At 48.0% G+C, this 17,184-nt stretch overlaps 1 protein-coding gene across 1 annotated transcript in view; it reads left to right on the top strand.

The window, feature by feature from the left end:
* The first annotated feature begins 319 nt into the window (after positions 1–319).
* LOC119181111 (uncharacterized) overlaps positions 320–17,184 on the top strand; it is a 42,233-nt gene continuing 25,368 nt past the window's right edge. Inside the window, exon 1 of the mRNA XM_037432292.2 lies at positions 320–503. Within this exon, the coding sequence (XP_037288189.2) occupies positions 378–503 (126 nt within the window). The 5' untranslated portion in view covers positions 320–377. The remainder of the gene's footprint in view (positions 504–17,184) is intronic.

Here is a 17,184-nt window from a genome sequence, read left to right as displayed (position 1 = left end):
AGTTACTTGCTTTCTATTCCTTCAAATTTAAGACGCTCACTGAATAGTTATTTGAGCTCATAGCACCAGAGTAGGTAATCAAGCGAATTTGTGCAGTCTGTAATGCTGTTGCCTTGGTCGTTTTCAGTCAAGCTTCATTTCACAGGCTTCATGTCGCGAAAAGAGTCACACTAATATCTGTAATAGAGCGTTTTTGACGAACACTTCAGAGAAGTGTATTGTCTTTTCGTTGATAGGAACGTTTAATCAAATTGTAATACAAAGGAAACCTGCGTATTGTCATCTGGCCTCCTTGAGATATAATTAAGGCAGCGAGCTCTTCGAAAGCATATAGTCCTGATTGCTGGCGAAAGCTTCGACCGCAATCAGAGAGTGGAATGATGAAGTCCTTCACACTGTACCTAATAGCTTTCTGTATTTGCAGTTTTGCTAACGTTGAACGTTCTTCATGTGATTCAGAGGAAGAGGATAATGAGGTCCCTACCTTGGAAGATCTGAGGAAGGTAAAACTGTTCATGAGCAAAACACTATTTATTTTCTTTTGTTCCTGGTGCAGTTGCACCTCTATTTGGAATGGAGATCACAGGAGTATTTCGCTATGCAGACGTCTGTAATCGTTCGGTTATTGTCCAACTCCACGCTCAAGATCTGCAATGTAATTCGTGGTTTCACGTTCGCAGGCGTTTGGTATTGTTTTTATAAAAGCAGTTGTATCGCCAAAAAAACACAATGAACGCAAACTTTGCTTTCTGCTCCTAAGTTTATTCAGTATTCTGTGTGATGTTATTATGAAATTAGACGTGTGATAGTATTTAGGAGGGCTAAACAGACTAGATATAGGGAGACAGATTACACACATGAACGCTCTATTTAAGAAATTTAGTTACGTGCCGCTCACCTAGAGGACAAAAAAGTGAAGGTGTAGGTGATGCCTTCTCTCACTGCACAAGACGAAGGAACTATTTGGTCTTGGGGGTGGTTGGATCTGGGCTTCTTCGCATGACGACGTCGTGGCAGTGTTAGAGAACCGAACAAATTGCTGTTTAACTCGTCGGCTTTTTGTCTATTCAAACCATCGGCACACCTTGATAAAGTCGTCAAAGGTGGAGCATTTTTTAAACACAAGCAAGTTAAAGGCGTCCTCTGTGATGCCTTTGTGAATGTGGCTTACTTTGTCGGCTTCAGGAATTTTTCTATCAACTGGTCGGCACAAGGCTAAGCCATCTTGTATGTAATTTATGTATGGCTCCATTGAAGTTAGCGCCCAGCACGAGCGTTCTTTCTAGGCGGCTTGCTCGGGTGCATTGGGGTTCTTGAAAAGGTATTTCTTTTTTTGTTTACATACGTCCCAGCTGGTCAGCTCCTCTTCGTGCGTGTCAAACCACACACTGGCCATACCCCTGAGGTAGTAGCTTACAATTGGAAGCCTCAAAGCCGGATCCCAGTGATTGAAATTGCTAGCGCGCTCGTATTAGGCCAGCCGCTTCTCCCCGTGCACGTTATGAGTCCCGCAAGAAGGTCTCGGAGATGGGTCATAACAACGCGGCTTGGTGCATTCAGCATAGCGGAGGCTCAATTGGCCTGATTGTCTGTCGACATGATGGACTGTCTAAGACGTCCTCTGCGTTGTTCCGTGATGTGCTCCGCATGTACCCAGCTCTTCTACCAACGATGTTACCGGGGAAGATCACAGAAAACGGGTGTATTTACAGTCTACAGTAATGCGGGCAAAAACCACTAACCTTCCAAGAGTGGACACCATCTAGACCTTGACTTCTTTGTCCTCTAAGTGAGCCGCACATAAAAATAGCTGTCGAAGAAAATGATTGGAAAAAGACCTCCTTTGTTACACCCGATGGTCTATACCAATTTAAAGTCATACCCTTTGGGTTGTGCAACACGCTAGCTACATTTGAGCGCTTGATGGTCCCGCTACTGAGGAGTTTCAAGTGGTCCATATGCCTCTGCTACCTCGATTATGTCGTCGTTTTCTCCCTGACAATCATCAGTCACCTGCTACGCTTGTCGACTATTTTGCAAGTCTTTCATACCGCCAGTATTCAACTCAACTCATCAAAATGCCGCTTTAAACGCCGAGAAATCACTGTGCTCGGCCATCTTGTTGACGCTGTGGTTTTACGACCTGATTCAGCTAAAATACCCGCTGTCTCCAACTTCCCTATTTCACGTTCTTCCAAGGACGTTCTCTCGTTTTTTGGCCTGTTCTCGTATTTTCGCCGCTTTGTTAAAGATTTCGCAGTGATTGCGCAGCCCCTTACACGCCTTTCAGAAAAGGACGTCCCTTTAAATTGTGGCCGTGACCAAGCATCGGCTTTTTTCGTCTCGTTGACTGACTCTCGTCACCCTCTGTGTAGGTCCATTTCAACGATTTTGCGCCTACCGAAGTACGCATTGATGGCTGTGGTGATGGTATCGGCGCTGTCCTTGGTCAAAAGCAATGTGGTCACCACGACTGCGTCATTGCTTACGCCAGCCGATTCCTCTCTGCAGCTGAGTGGAAGAAAAGCCGAGAAAGAGTGCCTTGCTCTTGTGTGGGTTGTCGGAAAATTTCAGCCCTATCTGTACGGCAGACTCTTCACCGTGGTAAGTGATCGCCACGCTTTATGCTGGCTCTCTTCAATCAAGGATCCGGCTGGTCAACTTGTTCGATTGGCACTACGACTTCAAGAGTACACGTTCAGTGTTGTCGACAAGAGTGGTGGCTTGCATCAAGATGCCGACTGCCTGTGCCGTTATCCAGGCGAACCCTCAGACCCTTCTGCGAACGGTACCATTCAGTTTGTCCTTGTTACAACTGACCTGTTCAACATTGCTGATGGGCATTGACGTAATTATACTCTTCGCAAGATGATCAACCACCTCAACTTTACGGCTCCCGGTTCATGTATTCGTCTCTCCGTGCTACGCAACGGCACTTTGCTACGTCACCGTCTGATACGCGATGGTCTTGGCCTCATAATTGTGATTCTGGCACGCCTTGGTTAAACTGTTCTGGCCCAGCTTCACGATGTGCCGATGGCGGGGCACCTCGACGTCTTTCGCACCGACAATCGTGCCCACCCTCGGGTCTACTGGCCAGCAATTTATAGGTCAGTACGCCGTTACGCGACTTCGTGCGATCTTTGTCAGCGCCAGAACAAGCCAACAAACTCACCGGCCGGCTGTCTTCAATTCCTCGACGTCCCATATGAACCATTTTATCGTGTCAGCCTCGACTTGCTTGGTCCGTTCCCTACGACTGTCTCGAGAAATTGATGAAACGCCGTTGCCAAGGGCTATGCCACACGGTTTACCAATACTCGCGCACTTCCCACCAACTACGCGACCAACGTACCAAACTTCTTGCTCCGCAACGTCATCTTTCAGCTTCTGACGAACCGTGCAAGGCAGTTTATATCTCGTGCTATCAATAATACTTTAATGTATTGCTCGATTAAACATAAGCTAACCATGGCCTACCATCCGCAAACGAAGTGTTTCACGGAGCGATTGAATCGAGCCAATACATGCAGGCAACGTAGGTGTCTGCCGATCATAGAATTGTGATTTAGTGTTTATTTTGTCACATTCACCTACAATACGACGTGGCACGAGACGGCTGACTAGTCGCCTTTCTTTCTCTTATTTGGCAAAAATCCAACGCTACCTATGGACACAACGATGCCTCCTTCGACGTACCCACCCACTGGTTATGTTCTAGAAACTATAGCCTGCGCCGACCATGCGCGTCAGCATGCCCGTTGTTTGGCAAACTGATTGGAAATCAGGCCTAAAATCTCCTCACTATAGCATTCACCGAAACGCCCACTATCCTTCAGCATCTCTTGTCCTCCTTTGGTCTCCAGCATGCAGTAATAAACTTTCTGAGAAGCTACTGCTCTCGTACTGCGGACCATATTGTGTGCGCCGCCAATGACCGACGTCACGTATGAAATAAAAAAATTGTCTTCGTGCTCGTCCACGCAACTCCGTACCGACATCGTTCACGTTCTCCGTCTGAAGCCTTGTCATACACCGGACTCCCTCTGCGCACATGGATATTGACCACTTTCATTACCGTCTTTCTCCGGCTGCACCGAATCAGTGCCTTCACCACCACAGGGTATTGTTATGTGCCGCTCACCTAGAGAACGAAAAAGTGAATGTCTAAGTGGTGCCTGCTCTCGCCAACTTGGCTGTTTTTGCCTGCAATGCTGTCAACTGTAAAAAGTGTACGTACACTCTTTTCCTGTCATCTCCCTATGACTGATGTTTCGCGCTCCTAAATTAAATACCAATATGGATCACTAAAAACTCACCTGAATATCTTTGCTTCTAATTTAAGGTCTGACCAACAAATCACACGAAGAAAACGCGCAAGACATGCTTGTTTTCTTCATAACTTGGCGCTACTTCTGGTGGACAAAACGATGTTTCACAATTTATTTGTTGGAAGCCGAATAACAAACATGATTGCCTGGCTCATTATACATGCGCTATATTCAGCAGTGTTTCATAACGGAAAATTCAACGCATGGTGAGTCCAGAGCAACCACGGCTTCAAGGTATTTGTACCAAAGGTCAACGGAACGGGTTGATGAGATATAGGGCAGAGCAAAAGGTATGCACCTCGCTTACTATTCCTCTTATATAAATTGAGGAGGAGGTCAATAGATTGTTGTCTGGATAGCTTGGACGCAGTCGGTGAATTTCTCCGATAAGGTCTATCATGCAGCTTCTTTAGGGGAAGCTAAAAGGTCGACTTTACCCGAAAATCCTCTTTTGCCCTGGCGTCTACAATGGTACACTCTTCAAGTCTCTGTTGATGACACTCCTGTCAAAGCTTTGATACCCACAGGTGCTCACGTTTCTATTGTGAGTGCGGATCGAGTCGTCGCTGAAAGTCGCTGAAAAAGATCCTTATGCCATACTTGACTAGTGTGGTATAGGTTGCTGATGGAGGCATTGTTAACTTCGCCCTAATGTGTACGGCACCATTCGCACTTGCTGGTAATGAAGTGGAGGACCTGCCTGCTGGTTCTGCCACATCCCCCCACTCTCGACCTTATAATAGATTGCCTTTTCACGCAGTCAATTCTGCGCTCATTTTTTTTCAAGATCGGTGTGATCCGACTTCATTTGCCATTGGTACCCGCCGTGGCAAACTTCACGCCAAATGAATTGCTGGTACTTTCTTCATCTAGCCCAGAAACGTGTAAAGTACCTCGACACGCTGTCCTCACCAGCTGGCTAGACGTCGAATACTGCGCTGCGCCCCTTTCCGATTTGCTGTTCACGCATTTTGTTGCTGCATTTTATACGGTTCTCAGCATCGTAGCTATTGCAACCTGGCTACCCGTTGTAAATTTTCACTTCACAAATATACAGGTACCACTAGGCACATATCTAGGCCATCTATGTTCACTCCTGGACTCACTGGTCGACGATTTCTGTCTGAATGCCGTTCTTACCCAGCATGAACCCCCGAACAAATTTGTGAGACCCATCGAATTCTAACCACGGTCGATGTTGACCTTGCATATGAACATTTCGAAGTGCTCTAGATTGTTCTCGGGTCCAACCAGGGTATTTTCGATTCCGGTGACTGACTTTTAAGGCAAACCTCCGTTGTCCAGCGTTGTATAAACACTGGTAATGCCAACTCTGTTCACCGCCACCTCTACATAATGTCTGTGTCTAAAGAGGTGTTATTCAGTAAGAAGTAAAGATGATGCTATAAAAAGACATTACAGACCTTTAGTTCCTGGCCGTCTCCAGGACTGAGTGGTAAAAAAAGGGCGGATCGTGGTGCTTTAGTGTGAACTATCACTACTTCGACAACATTACAAGGAAAAATGCGTACCTTCTACTACAGTCACGACATGGTTGATTGTTTCCATATTACCTCGTACTTTTCTTCTAGCCACTTCGTTCCGAGTGTTGACAGATTTCTGTGGACTTCATCGAGCGATAAAAGACGGCATTTGTAACACCTAATAGGCTCTACCAGTACAAGGTCATGCCTTCCAGCCTATGTTACGTATGCCCTAACCACATTCGAACGAATGATCGACTCCCAGCTTCGCGTACTCAAGTAAACACGTGTGTATACCATTTATGCGACAGAATTTTGTTTCCACCCATGCTCAGAATTCCGTCTGAAAGACTCACAGCTATTCTGGACGTGTCCCACCTTGCCGGAATTCACATGAATTTTTCTAAATGCCGGTTTAGATGGAGCTGCATTACGATGATTTGGCATACTGTTGGTGCTTCCGGTATAGAGCTTATTCCAGGAAACATTTGAGCTGTGAAGTGTTTCTATAAACGCTCGAAGCTTTGTGAGGTTCTGCTCCTACTTTCGATGGTTTGCCAAAGATTTCACAGAAATTGCTGGACCTTTCACGGACTTCATCAAACAAGACACCCCTTTAATTGGTGCCCTCCCCAAGCTGCCAGTTTTTCAAAGGTCGACACTTTGCTCATGTTTTCTCCTGTTTTAGCTCATTTCAACCCTTCAGCTCCAACGAAAGTTCGCACTAACCCCAGTGGTCACGGAATCGGGGCTGTGCTGGCCCAGGGACAATGTGGGCCAAATCGCATGATCGCCTATTTCAAAAGGTGGCTCTCTTCCTCGGGGTGCAATTATAAAGGCGGCTCTCTTCCTCGGAGTGAAATTATTCAGGCACGAAGCCCGAACTTCTCGTCGTATGTGGGCAGAGCAAAACTTCGTTCTTAGTTATACTGGCAAGCTTTTACAGTACTTTCCGACCATCATGCTTTCTTTTCACTTCGTTTTCGAAAGATCGTAGGGGTGATCTTGCATGCTCGGCACTCCGCCTGCAAGACAATACCTACACGACAGTGTATAAGAGTAAAAGTCTGCACCAAGACGCGTATTGTTCCAGTATGGAATATGTGGACCATTTCGGCTTGACATTGGCGCTGGCGTTCATGTCACCGTCATTCACCGTGTATGAATACGTATCTATATATAGGGAAATGCAAGACAGTAAATAATTCAGAAATTACCTCAGGCGTGCGGAGTCAAACGTCCCGACCTATGAAATGTCGGTGTGAGGCATTAGCCACTCAGCCACGAAGGAACAACTCCTTCAATGTTCAAGCAGCCGGCAATTTATGTATACCTCTTACCGCTGGTGATGCTCATCTTGGGGTGCTATTGTGTTCTCAGCATTACCAGTGAGATGGCGCAATGAGTACACATCGCAGATAGTCAAGACACGGTCACGCGTGCTCTCATTTTCCACGCGTACATTGCTCTGCGGAGACGAGATGCTCACGTGTGTGATCGTTTATCTTGCAATGGAGATAACCGTACACCTTGGGCTTTCACTGAAACGATTTCGTTGCAGTTATTGGGTGCATAGAAGCCACTGTACTTGTTGCACAGTCTCCGTTCGCTCTTTTCAGGCATAGTGAAATAACAACAAAGATGCTTATTTGCGTTTATCGGTAACTGTAAGTGCGTTTCCTGTGTCATTGGTGCGTAGAAATGCGGGGCACATTTCGATCTGCTTCTCATTACTCGCGAACTGTGCGCACGTTTCTCAGTGGCATACCAATTCTTTCGCGAGTGAGGAGGGGGGGGAACATACTTAACCTTTTCAGCTAAGATATATATATATATATGCATATATATATATATATATATATATATATATATAAGGGAAAGAAGTGTATACCTGAAGGCTCGTTTTTCCGTGTTTTAACACAATATTAATGAGATCTAACTGACAGTAATACCAAGAAATGTACAGGGGAAGTTATTAGAACCTATGGGATGTAAATAAGAAGAAAGAAAAGTGCATTAAAAAATTACCAATCGTGAGCAGGAATCAAACCTACGACCTTCGAATAACGCGTTCGAGCATCGAACGCGTTATTCACCGTCCCCTGTACGTTATCACCTTCCCCTGTACATTCTTTAGTATTACTGTCTGTTAGATCTCATGTATATATATATATATATATATATATATACATATATTTATATATATATACTCCGGTGGGTAGTTGAAGGATAAGCTTAAAAGCTGAGCTTATCATTGTGCTCGAGTTTACTGCAATATTCATCGCCACTTTGCATACTGCTGCCACCGATCCTAGTTACCATAAGTAATGATGATCACATTTATCAGGAACCAAAGCGAAAACTTTTTGACGCTTGCAGTACGGCAAAACTGAAACATTGAAAAAGATTCGTCACAATCATCGGCTCACAGCAATTTCGACAAAGCAGTGGTGATGCTATTCATTTTCGATTAAAGTGATTTTACGGAAGCAGCTCGAATACTCTGACTGGTTCATAAAACGATTGGTCATTCCCATTCACAACAAAGCAAGTACACGACGCTTTGGCGAAAGTGCTACGGACGCCAGTGGGAGCAAACGCACTTCACATCGGCTCCGTCAATTTGTGAATGTTTCTAATGTTTTTTGAACTCTAGCCTTAGAAGTGGCGCTTCATCGGGCAGATAAAGTTGCCGCAAACCCACGGATACCAGCTTTTTGGGTGAGCGTGAGCTCTACTAGCTTTAGGGCTCGTAAACTGCAAGAACTATACGAGTGAGCATCTAGGTCTTACGGTCGTAGGGCCTGGCGCATACCGCGTCGAACTCGAAGACTAAAAGAACAACCAAGATGGACGTAGACAAGGCAGGGACAGGGGAAGCCATGGACCACAGAACAGATCAAACAAGAAGCATTTCCTTGAGCGAAGACGAATACGCTGACATTGTTGCAGATGGGTCGATTGAAGTTACAAAAAAAAGAGGACGCGCGAGCCAAAACCAGGGGGTCAGACAAGGAGACGACCATTCAAAAAGCGCGATGCGCTCAGGTCCCTGCAGCATCGTCATCAAGGTTCTACGAGTCAGCAACATGTCCAGACTGTCCAGAGACTGCCCATATTGCCCAGTTGTTCGGTCGAGGGACAGGCTGAATATAAGGAGCACGTCCGCTGTGAGTCCCCAGGAGGCGATATGCAACGAAGAAGAGTGGGCGACAAGATGATCACGATTTTCCCCAACATCACGTAAAACATTTTGTTGATAAGCACACTACAAGAAAGCAGAGCGACTAAAATCGCCAAGATGAAAGTTCTGACTATTAATGGAAAGAGGTACGAAACGTACGCATACGTTTCGGCTCCTGGGCATACGACAAAAATTATACGCAATGTGCCTCTTAATATAATCAATATCAGCCCGTCGAAGCACTGGAGAACACAAGAAACCCCTCTCTAACGTATGCGAAGAGGCTCGGCAATGCGATCAACATGAGAGTGCTCTATGAAGAAAATAGGGTTCCTATGTGGGTTTACTTCAACAGCGTTATATTAAGGGTACCTCTGTACCGGAAACGGATAGACTGCTGCGAGGAGTGTGGCAGGCTCAGCCACAGACCTGGCGTGTGCCCAAGACCAGATGACAAACTCTGCCCGATTTGCTGATAAGTGAACCCCATCATAGGGCACGAGTGTACGCTCCAGTGCCAAACATGTGGTTAAGCACACCCTACGGCCGACCAGATGGTCTAGGGCAAATACAAGGGGCCGCACATAGTGAAGCAGAGAAGGAGGGAGTTGAGGTTAAGAGACTTTCACGAGCGAACCTCATCACCGTCAGATATCAATGCTGGTGGGCTGGAGGTAGGTCGCCTTAGTCGTTCTAGATTCAAAACTTGCTCCCAACAGGTCCTAGGTCGTTCAACGAGATCCGGATCTCCCTCGCCGGTAAAAAGATGGAGGAAAAAAAACGTAGTAGGAGTAGAAGTCGCAGCCGGAGCAGAAGCCGCCGCGAGAACCGACTCCACCCCCAACAAGACATAAGAGGGGCCACACCTGACGGGAAACAGAAAGGGCCGCGTAAAATCACCTGGCGTGACATAGTCGCGAGAACAAAGGGAGGCTCTGCGCAGGGGCACCATATCTTCGACCGCCCGTGGGCAGCCGCCGACTCCGGCCTGGTGGCGAGGATGGAGAACATGGAGAAAGAAAATATGGAACTTAGACAAGAGCTGGCCAAGGCCAGAAAGCAGAATGAAAACTCAACGCGGAAAATTGAGGAGCTACAACATACATTGAACGAAATCTTCAAGCGACGCAACTTCAGCAGAAGGAGACGGAGACACGCGCATGTGTTGTGGAGGTGAATATGAAGCATCGGTAGCGGTAGGCTTTAGGCGTAAAAGCCCCAGCCGTTCTCAACTTTTTAAAGGCACGGAAAATCACACACAAGAACCAAAGCGGACACGACCAAGAGCCCAAAATATAGACGCGATCAAAGAAATGATTTATAAACTGACCAACAAGACAGAGCGATTGAGACGCTCCTCATTTGGCTGAACGAGTCAGACGCGGAAAGGAGCGGACAGTAAGCCGTGGTCCGTACCCAACCTGCGGCCGTTAATAATCTCGTCAAATATCTGGAACGTGGGACGGCACAGTCACAGCAACAGCGACAAGGTCATGACGAAGTGGGCCCTTCCGCACAGACCATTCTGAAAAGAAGCAGCATGGTCAACGCCATCTACACTAAAGAAGGAGGAACGCATGGACAGTCGCATTTCCAAAAGCCTTTCAATAGCAATCATGGCTGTGTCGCGCAAGTTTGTCCGCAGACGCTTCGTCTGGCAATGGAGCTGTAGAGGCTTCAAAAACAAAAAAAGCTACAATGGTGCAATACACGAAAACTCTCTCGAAAAGCAAACTTTCCGGCGTGATTGCTTTGCAAGAACTCTTCGACCTGCTTCAGCTACCGAACTTTGTGGCGTGTGTTTTTCGAAGCGAATGCACGGGGAAGGACATCAACGTGTGTACCGTGGTTAATAGAGGCACGGCCCTTTAAGGACCATTCGCTTGATATCAGAGAGGAGTCGGACATACATCACAACCTCATTGAAGTCGTGCCCTGCATTGGAACCAGGTAGACCGGGCTATTCGTGCTTATTGTGTGCAACCCCATCCCCTTTAAAAAAGGCCCGACGCACAATTTCGGCGCCCTTTTTTTAGAAGCGATGGCCAAGGCCACCTCCATTCCCCTCCTAATCTGCGGAGACTTCAATGCACCGCACACGCAATAAGGATATGGAACCGACTCGCCGAAAAGGAGGAGGCTAGCCGGACTGATGGGCGAGCTTGGCTTGGTTCTGCTCAATGAACCAGCATCGCACACCCGGTTCGGACAGGGCGCGTGCAGCGACACGTACCCTGATCTCTCCAGTTGGTCAGACACGGGCATGTTCACTCGGTCTGGGGAAGATCTGGGGAGCGATCACAGAGTCCTGTGCGTGACTACAAAAGAGGATGAAGGCAAGATTGACGGCTGCCAAAAAAGGTCGCGGACTGGGACAAGTTTCGAGAGAACAGAGAACGAGCGATGCAGGAAGGGCCAATCGAGGTTATCGGGGATTGGTGAAAATAATAATAGACGTAGAAAAAGCTACAACACAAATAGAATGGCCAAACTAGCGAAAAGAATCTGAAAAGCGTGGCAGGTTCTGCGGAAGCATCGACGACAGCGTTCTCAAGCCATGCAGGTTGAACAGCCGGCTCGCGCATCTCGTAGCGGCCAAGAGGAGGAGGAGGAATAAAGTTTAAGCAGAAAGACAGAGAGGTTAGCCAGTTCTTAGCCCGGCTGGCTACCCTGTGCTGGGGAAAGGGGTGAGGGGAAAAAGATATTAAATAGAAGTGTTCTGAAAAGAGGAATAAATTACAAAACAAATTGCGACAGAGGAAAGGCAACATCAAAGAGTATAAGACTCTAAAGTCTGTCTCCGAGGCCAGTTGTCCGCAAAAAGCGCAGCAAAGCTTTCAAAGCCTTCTGGGCTGAAGATGGGCTCAGCCAATGACCCAGAATCCTGCGTTCCGACAAAGGCCGATCGTCCAGTCTATCAAGAGCTGCAGTGAGTTCTTGTCTTTGCGCGTTGAAATGGGTGCACTCACACAGAAGGTGCGCGATGTTTTCTTCGCAGCTGTAGTACATGTAGTAAGTGCATGTAGAAGAGCTGGCCATTCCGATGAGATAAAAGTATGAGTTCGTGAAGGCCACTCCAAGCCACAGGCAGCATAGAAGGTTCTCCTCAGCTCGAGATATTCTTGGGGGAACACGAAGCTTCAGATCGGGATCCAAGTTACGCAGGTGCACGTTTGTGAAGTCTGTTGAGTTCCACTGTACCAGTGGGAGGTCACGCGCAAGCAAACGAAGTCTTGTAGCTGCGCCGGTTCTTGAGAACGGGATGGTTGTGTATTGGGTACCATCGTGTGCAGATTTGGTGGCCTCATCAGCGCGGTCATTGTTATATATACCGCAATGACCTGGTATCCACTGATACACTATGCTGTGCTGTTGCTCGATTGCTTGGTGATTAAGAAGCCTTATTTAAGCTACTAACTGTTCATTAGGTCCATGTCGAAAGGGTGACATAAGACATTAAAGAGCTGCCTTCGAGTCCGAGAAGATAAAACAAGTTCCTGAAGGTTCTTTCAACTATAAACACAAGAGCTGCACGTACGGCGGCGAGTTCTGCAGCTGTCGACGACGTCAAATGCGATTTCATGAATTTAATTGTGATATGCCTCGCGGGATTCCCAGAGAAGGGAATCGGGTTAGGGGGAGACAGAAGGTTAGGTGGGCAGATGTGATTAGGAAGTTTGCGGGTATAAATTGGCAGCAGCAAGCACAGGACCGGGTTAACTGGCGGAACATGGGAGAGGCCTTTGTCCTGCAGTGGACGTAGTCAGGCTGATTATGATGATGATGATGACGATGATGATGATGATGCCTCGCGGGAATAACCACCGCCTCTGCAGAGCTTACTGAAGATATCGAGCCATCCGTGTAAATGTGAAGGCGCCCGTTGTGCCTCTCTTGCAAGAAGAGTAATGTGGCATGTTTCAGGGCTAGATGCGACGACTTTTTCTTATTTCGGGTGCCAGAAATTGTAAGAAGGGCTTTGAGTGGGTGTAGGCACCATAATAGTATTCGCAGCCGTGCTTCATGCGTGAAGTGCAATGAAAGCACTGCGCAATGCTGAGCTACAGTTGCGCTGAACGCTCAGTGGGGCCTAAATGTTCGAAGTGAGGCGAGGTGATGAGATGGAAGCCGAGAGAAATGTCTTACGAGCATTCTCAAAGCGTCTACGCGGATGTATGCGTTGACTGGATAATCACGCGCAATGATGACTGTCGCTGCTGTAGAAGCGCATCTCGGGAGACCAAGGCATATTCTCAGTGCTTGGGTTTGGATCGCCTGGAGGACGCACAAGTTTGTTCTTCGGATCCCGCTAAGCACGGGTAAGCTGTATGGCATATAACCGAGGAACAGAACAGTGTAGAATTGAAGCATTGCTCGTATTGATGCACCCCAAGTTTTTTCAGCTAGAAACCTCAGCACGTGGGTGATGATGGTGAGTTAAGTTTTCATGTGGGCGATGTGAGGACTCTAGGAGAGGTCGCGATCAACTATGACTCCGAGGAATCGGTGGGTCTTCACGTATTTGATTCTGTGTCCAGTGAATTTATTAACATATGGGCTCATCACCTTATGCGTGATGAGCCAAGAAATCTATGCAGCGAATAGCGAGTCATAAAAAACTAAACAGGAAGATCCGCATGAATATTGCCTAGATCAACGGAGAGGTTGAGGCCCACGGCGTTCGACTGTGCGAACAGGAATGGCAGGAGCTGTCCGATGCGATGGACAGAAACATGAGTGCAGGGCGCACTTGAAGATTTTCAGGCATCTGCTGGGCCCAATTAGAAAGACAACAGCGACTCGTGTCCAGATAGCCAAGCTGCGACACAAGTACAAAAATGACCCGAAGGGCTTCGTGGAGAAGATCATTCAGACGCACCTCACTCGCCCGGCAGGCGAGAGTCACGTTGAATACCGTAGGGCTTTAAACGAGGAACTGGACGCAGAACTTTCCATGCAGGAAATTAGAGCTGTCCTCCAGCTACTGAAGACTAAATCAGTGCCCGGCCCTGACAAGATCACCAACTGAATTTTGATGAACCTGAACGATGACGCCATCAAAAAGCTAAGCTCCGCCGCGTTGGTCTTGTGGCTAGGTACTCGGCTGCTGAATCGCAGGTTACGAAATCTAATTCCGGCTGCGGCAGCTGCATTTCCGATGGAGGCAGAAATGTTGTAGCTCCGTGTTCTGAAATTAGGATGCACGGCCACAATTTCTGGAGCCCTCCACTATGGCGTCTCTCATTATCCTATCGTGGCTTTGGGATGTTAAACCCCACAAATCAATCAATCAAGAAGCTACGTCAATATATCAACGCATGCTGGAAGTAAGGCCTATTCCTCAAGATTGGATGACAGTGGATGTCATACTAATACCCAAGCCAGGTAAACCGCTTGAGGTTCGACATATGAGGCCGATATATCTATATATATAGCACACCTGCCTCAATAAGGTGATGAGGATCCTCGAGAAGCGGGATGCCTTCGGCACCCACATTATCGGCTTCCACAGAGAACTTTCGACGCAGGATGCTATGCTGCACATACAGAAACAGGTCGTTATTACACCAAGCACGCGCGCACGCGCCCTCCTCGGATTAGGCCTCAAAAGCACCTGCGATACAGTAAAACACGTGACTATTTTGGACGCGAGCAGCCGACTAGATCTTAGTGCGAGGTCCCACTGGTACGTGAGCAGCTTCCTGACCAGACGTAAGGCGACGGTGAAGCTCAACGGTGCCGCACTACGAACAGTTAACATGAGCGGTGTGGGTACGCCGCCGGGCTCGGTGCTTTCTCTCATGCTTTTCAACCTCATCATGATCGGACTACCAGAGCGTCTGGATGCAATACAGGGAATCAATCACACGATCTACAAAGACGACGTGACCGCGTGGACCACAGTGATGACGACCGTCAGTGAAATGCAAGAGAGATTGTAGCAGGCCGTGCGGGAGGTGGAGCGGCATCTCGGAAGCACGGGACTCGTCTCCTCTACAGATAAATCAGAAACCCTCCTGCATAGACCACGCAAGAAAGGACCTGCCCCACAAGCTTTACTATACGCTCGTCGCATATTCATCTGCGTCACGACGAATGAGGGGACCCAAATGCCAACGGTGTCCACAATCGATTGCTCGGCCAGTGGCTGGAAGAGAACGAGCGAACCACGAGCATGTAGCTCAACTGCAAAAGAAAGTGGCCGCCGCAACGCACCTTGTGTGTCGAGTAGCGAAAACAAGAAAAGGACTGAAGGAACACAACATGACGAAGTTGATACATGCGCACGCGCTGGTCCAAATAGCATACATTGCCGCGTACGCCGACTGAAACAGAAGCAAAACCGAGAAGCTGAACGTGGCGATTCGTCGACCGTTAAAGGTAGCCCTGGGTGTGCCGCGGTACATGGAAACCCGTAGGCTTCTCAAGGTGGGTGTGCACAACACCCTCGACGCGATAGCAGAAGCGCAGACGATCACGCAGCTCGAGAGGTTGTCGGGCGCAAGAACGGGAAGACGCATTCTCTACCTGCTCGGGATTCGGTATCATGAGGCGCGGGGACTGAAGGAAGCATTGTTACCGGAAACCAGGGGCGTCATACTGAGAGAAAACATCCCCAGGAACATGCACTACGTTCATGTCTTGCAACGGCGCAAATGCAGAACTGCAGAAATCCGGCAGGCGCATGGAATCCAGAGGGTGTTCTCTTCGTCGATGCGGCCAGGTATCCACTGTCAACCTGCGGCGGCGATGGGGGAACGCTCGGAAGCTCCGCCACTACGCGTGAATAAGCGAGACGAAGTCGAGGTGCTGAGACCACCACCACAGCTTATGCTACGACAAAAACAACTGCAGCGACAGCGCCAACATCAACAGCAAGTTCGGTCAACGGCGACGGGACCTGGTTTCTCCATGGTGGTCCTGGATACAACGGGAAAGGTTCAGGTCATGGCATCAGCACTGCTGTCATCAACCGAAGCTGCAAAAGAGATGCCCTAGCTTTAGCGGTAATCAGCTGTGGTGGGACGACACCATGATTATTTTCGAGTCTAAATCAGCGATTTCGAGCTATCTTAAAGGGTGGGTCTCCGATTTTTAACGCCAGAGCTAGGGACTTCACGTCAGGCAAGATGACTGATGAGGCCCTCTAGTGGTTTCCCGCGCACATGGGCGACATCGCAACTATGAACAACAACAGGCGTAAAACCAGCAGCCGCAACGCCAACAGCCAAAGACTCACCAGCATCCCGCCGAACCATAACGAGCGCGCCCAGCTCTTCTTTCGTGAAACCATCCACGTCACCATATACAGCTCTGCTCAACGCATTTCCGGAGACTACAACGCAGTCCCCCATGGATAAGAACCCCAAGCATACTGTGACCCACTGCATCGTTACCACAGGCCCACCGGTTCACTGCCGCCCTCGCCGACTTGGCCATGATAAACATCGATTTGCTCGCAACGAGTTTGAGCATATGTTACAGTTGCAAATCATTCGTCTGTTATCAAGCTCGTGGTCGTCGGCGCTACACATGGTTCTCAAGAAGAACAATGACCTGCGGCGCTGTGGTAATTATCGGGCTCTCAATGCAGTCACCGTTCCAGATCGATACCCGTTACCAAATATTCAGGACTGTACTGCCTTTTTAACCAGCACAACTGTTTACTCGAAGATTGATCTTGTGAAAGCTTATGACCATATCCTCGTTGAGCCTTCTGACATTCCCAAAACTGCAATAATTACCCCATTTGGGCTTCATGAGTATTTACGAATGCCTTTTGGTTTCAGAAACGCAGCTCAGACATTCCAGCGTTCTATAGACGAAGTCACAAGAGTCTTGCCGTTTTGTTTCGCCTATATCGACGATCTTCTCGTTGCCAGCAAGGATGCTGAAACGCACAAGGCACATCTACGTCAGCTTTTCACTCGACTGCGTGATTACGACTTTGTAATCAATGTAGAAAAGTGTCAGTTTGGAGTCTCGGACATAGCCTTCCTTGGACATCAGATCACTGAAGATGGCATCACTTCTCTACCTGACAAGGTTGAAGCTATCCTCGAGTACCCGCCTCCCACGTCTATACGCAGTCTACGACGTTTTCTCGGACTTGTCAATTTTTATCGCCGCTTCATTCCTACATGCTCTACACTGCTGAAACCTCTGGAAGCACTACTCTCGACTT

The sequence above is a fragment of the Rhipicephalus microplus genome, chromosome 10, assembly GCF_043290135.1.
Source record: "Rhipicephalus microplus isolate Deutch F79 chromosome 10, USDA_Rmic, whole genome shotgun sequence".
NCBI lineage: Eukaryota > Metazoa > Arthropoda > Arachnida > Ixodida > Ixodidae > Rhipicephalus > Rhipicephalus microplus.
This window is presented reverse-complemented; position numbering and strand designations above follow the sequence as displayed.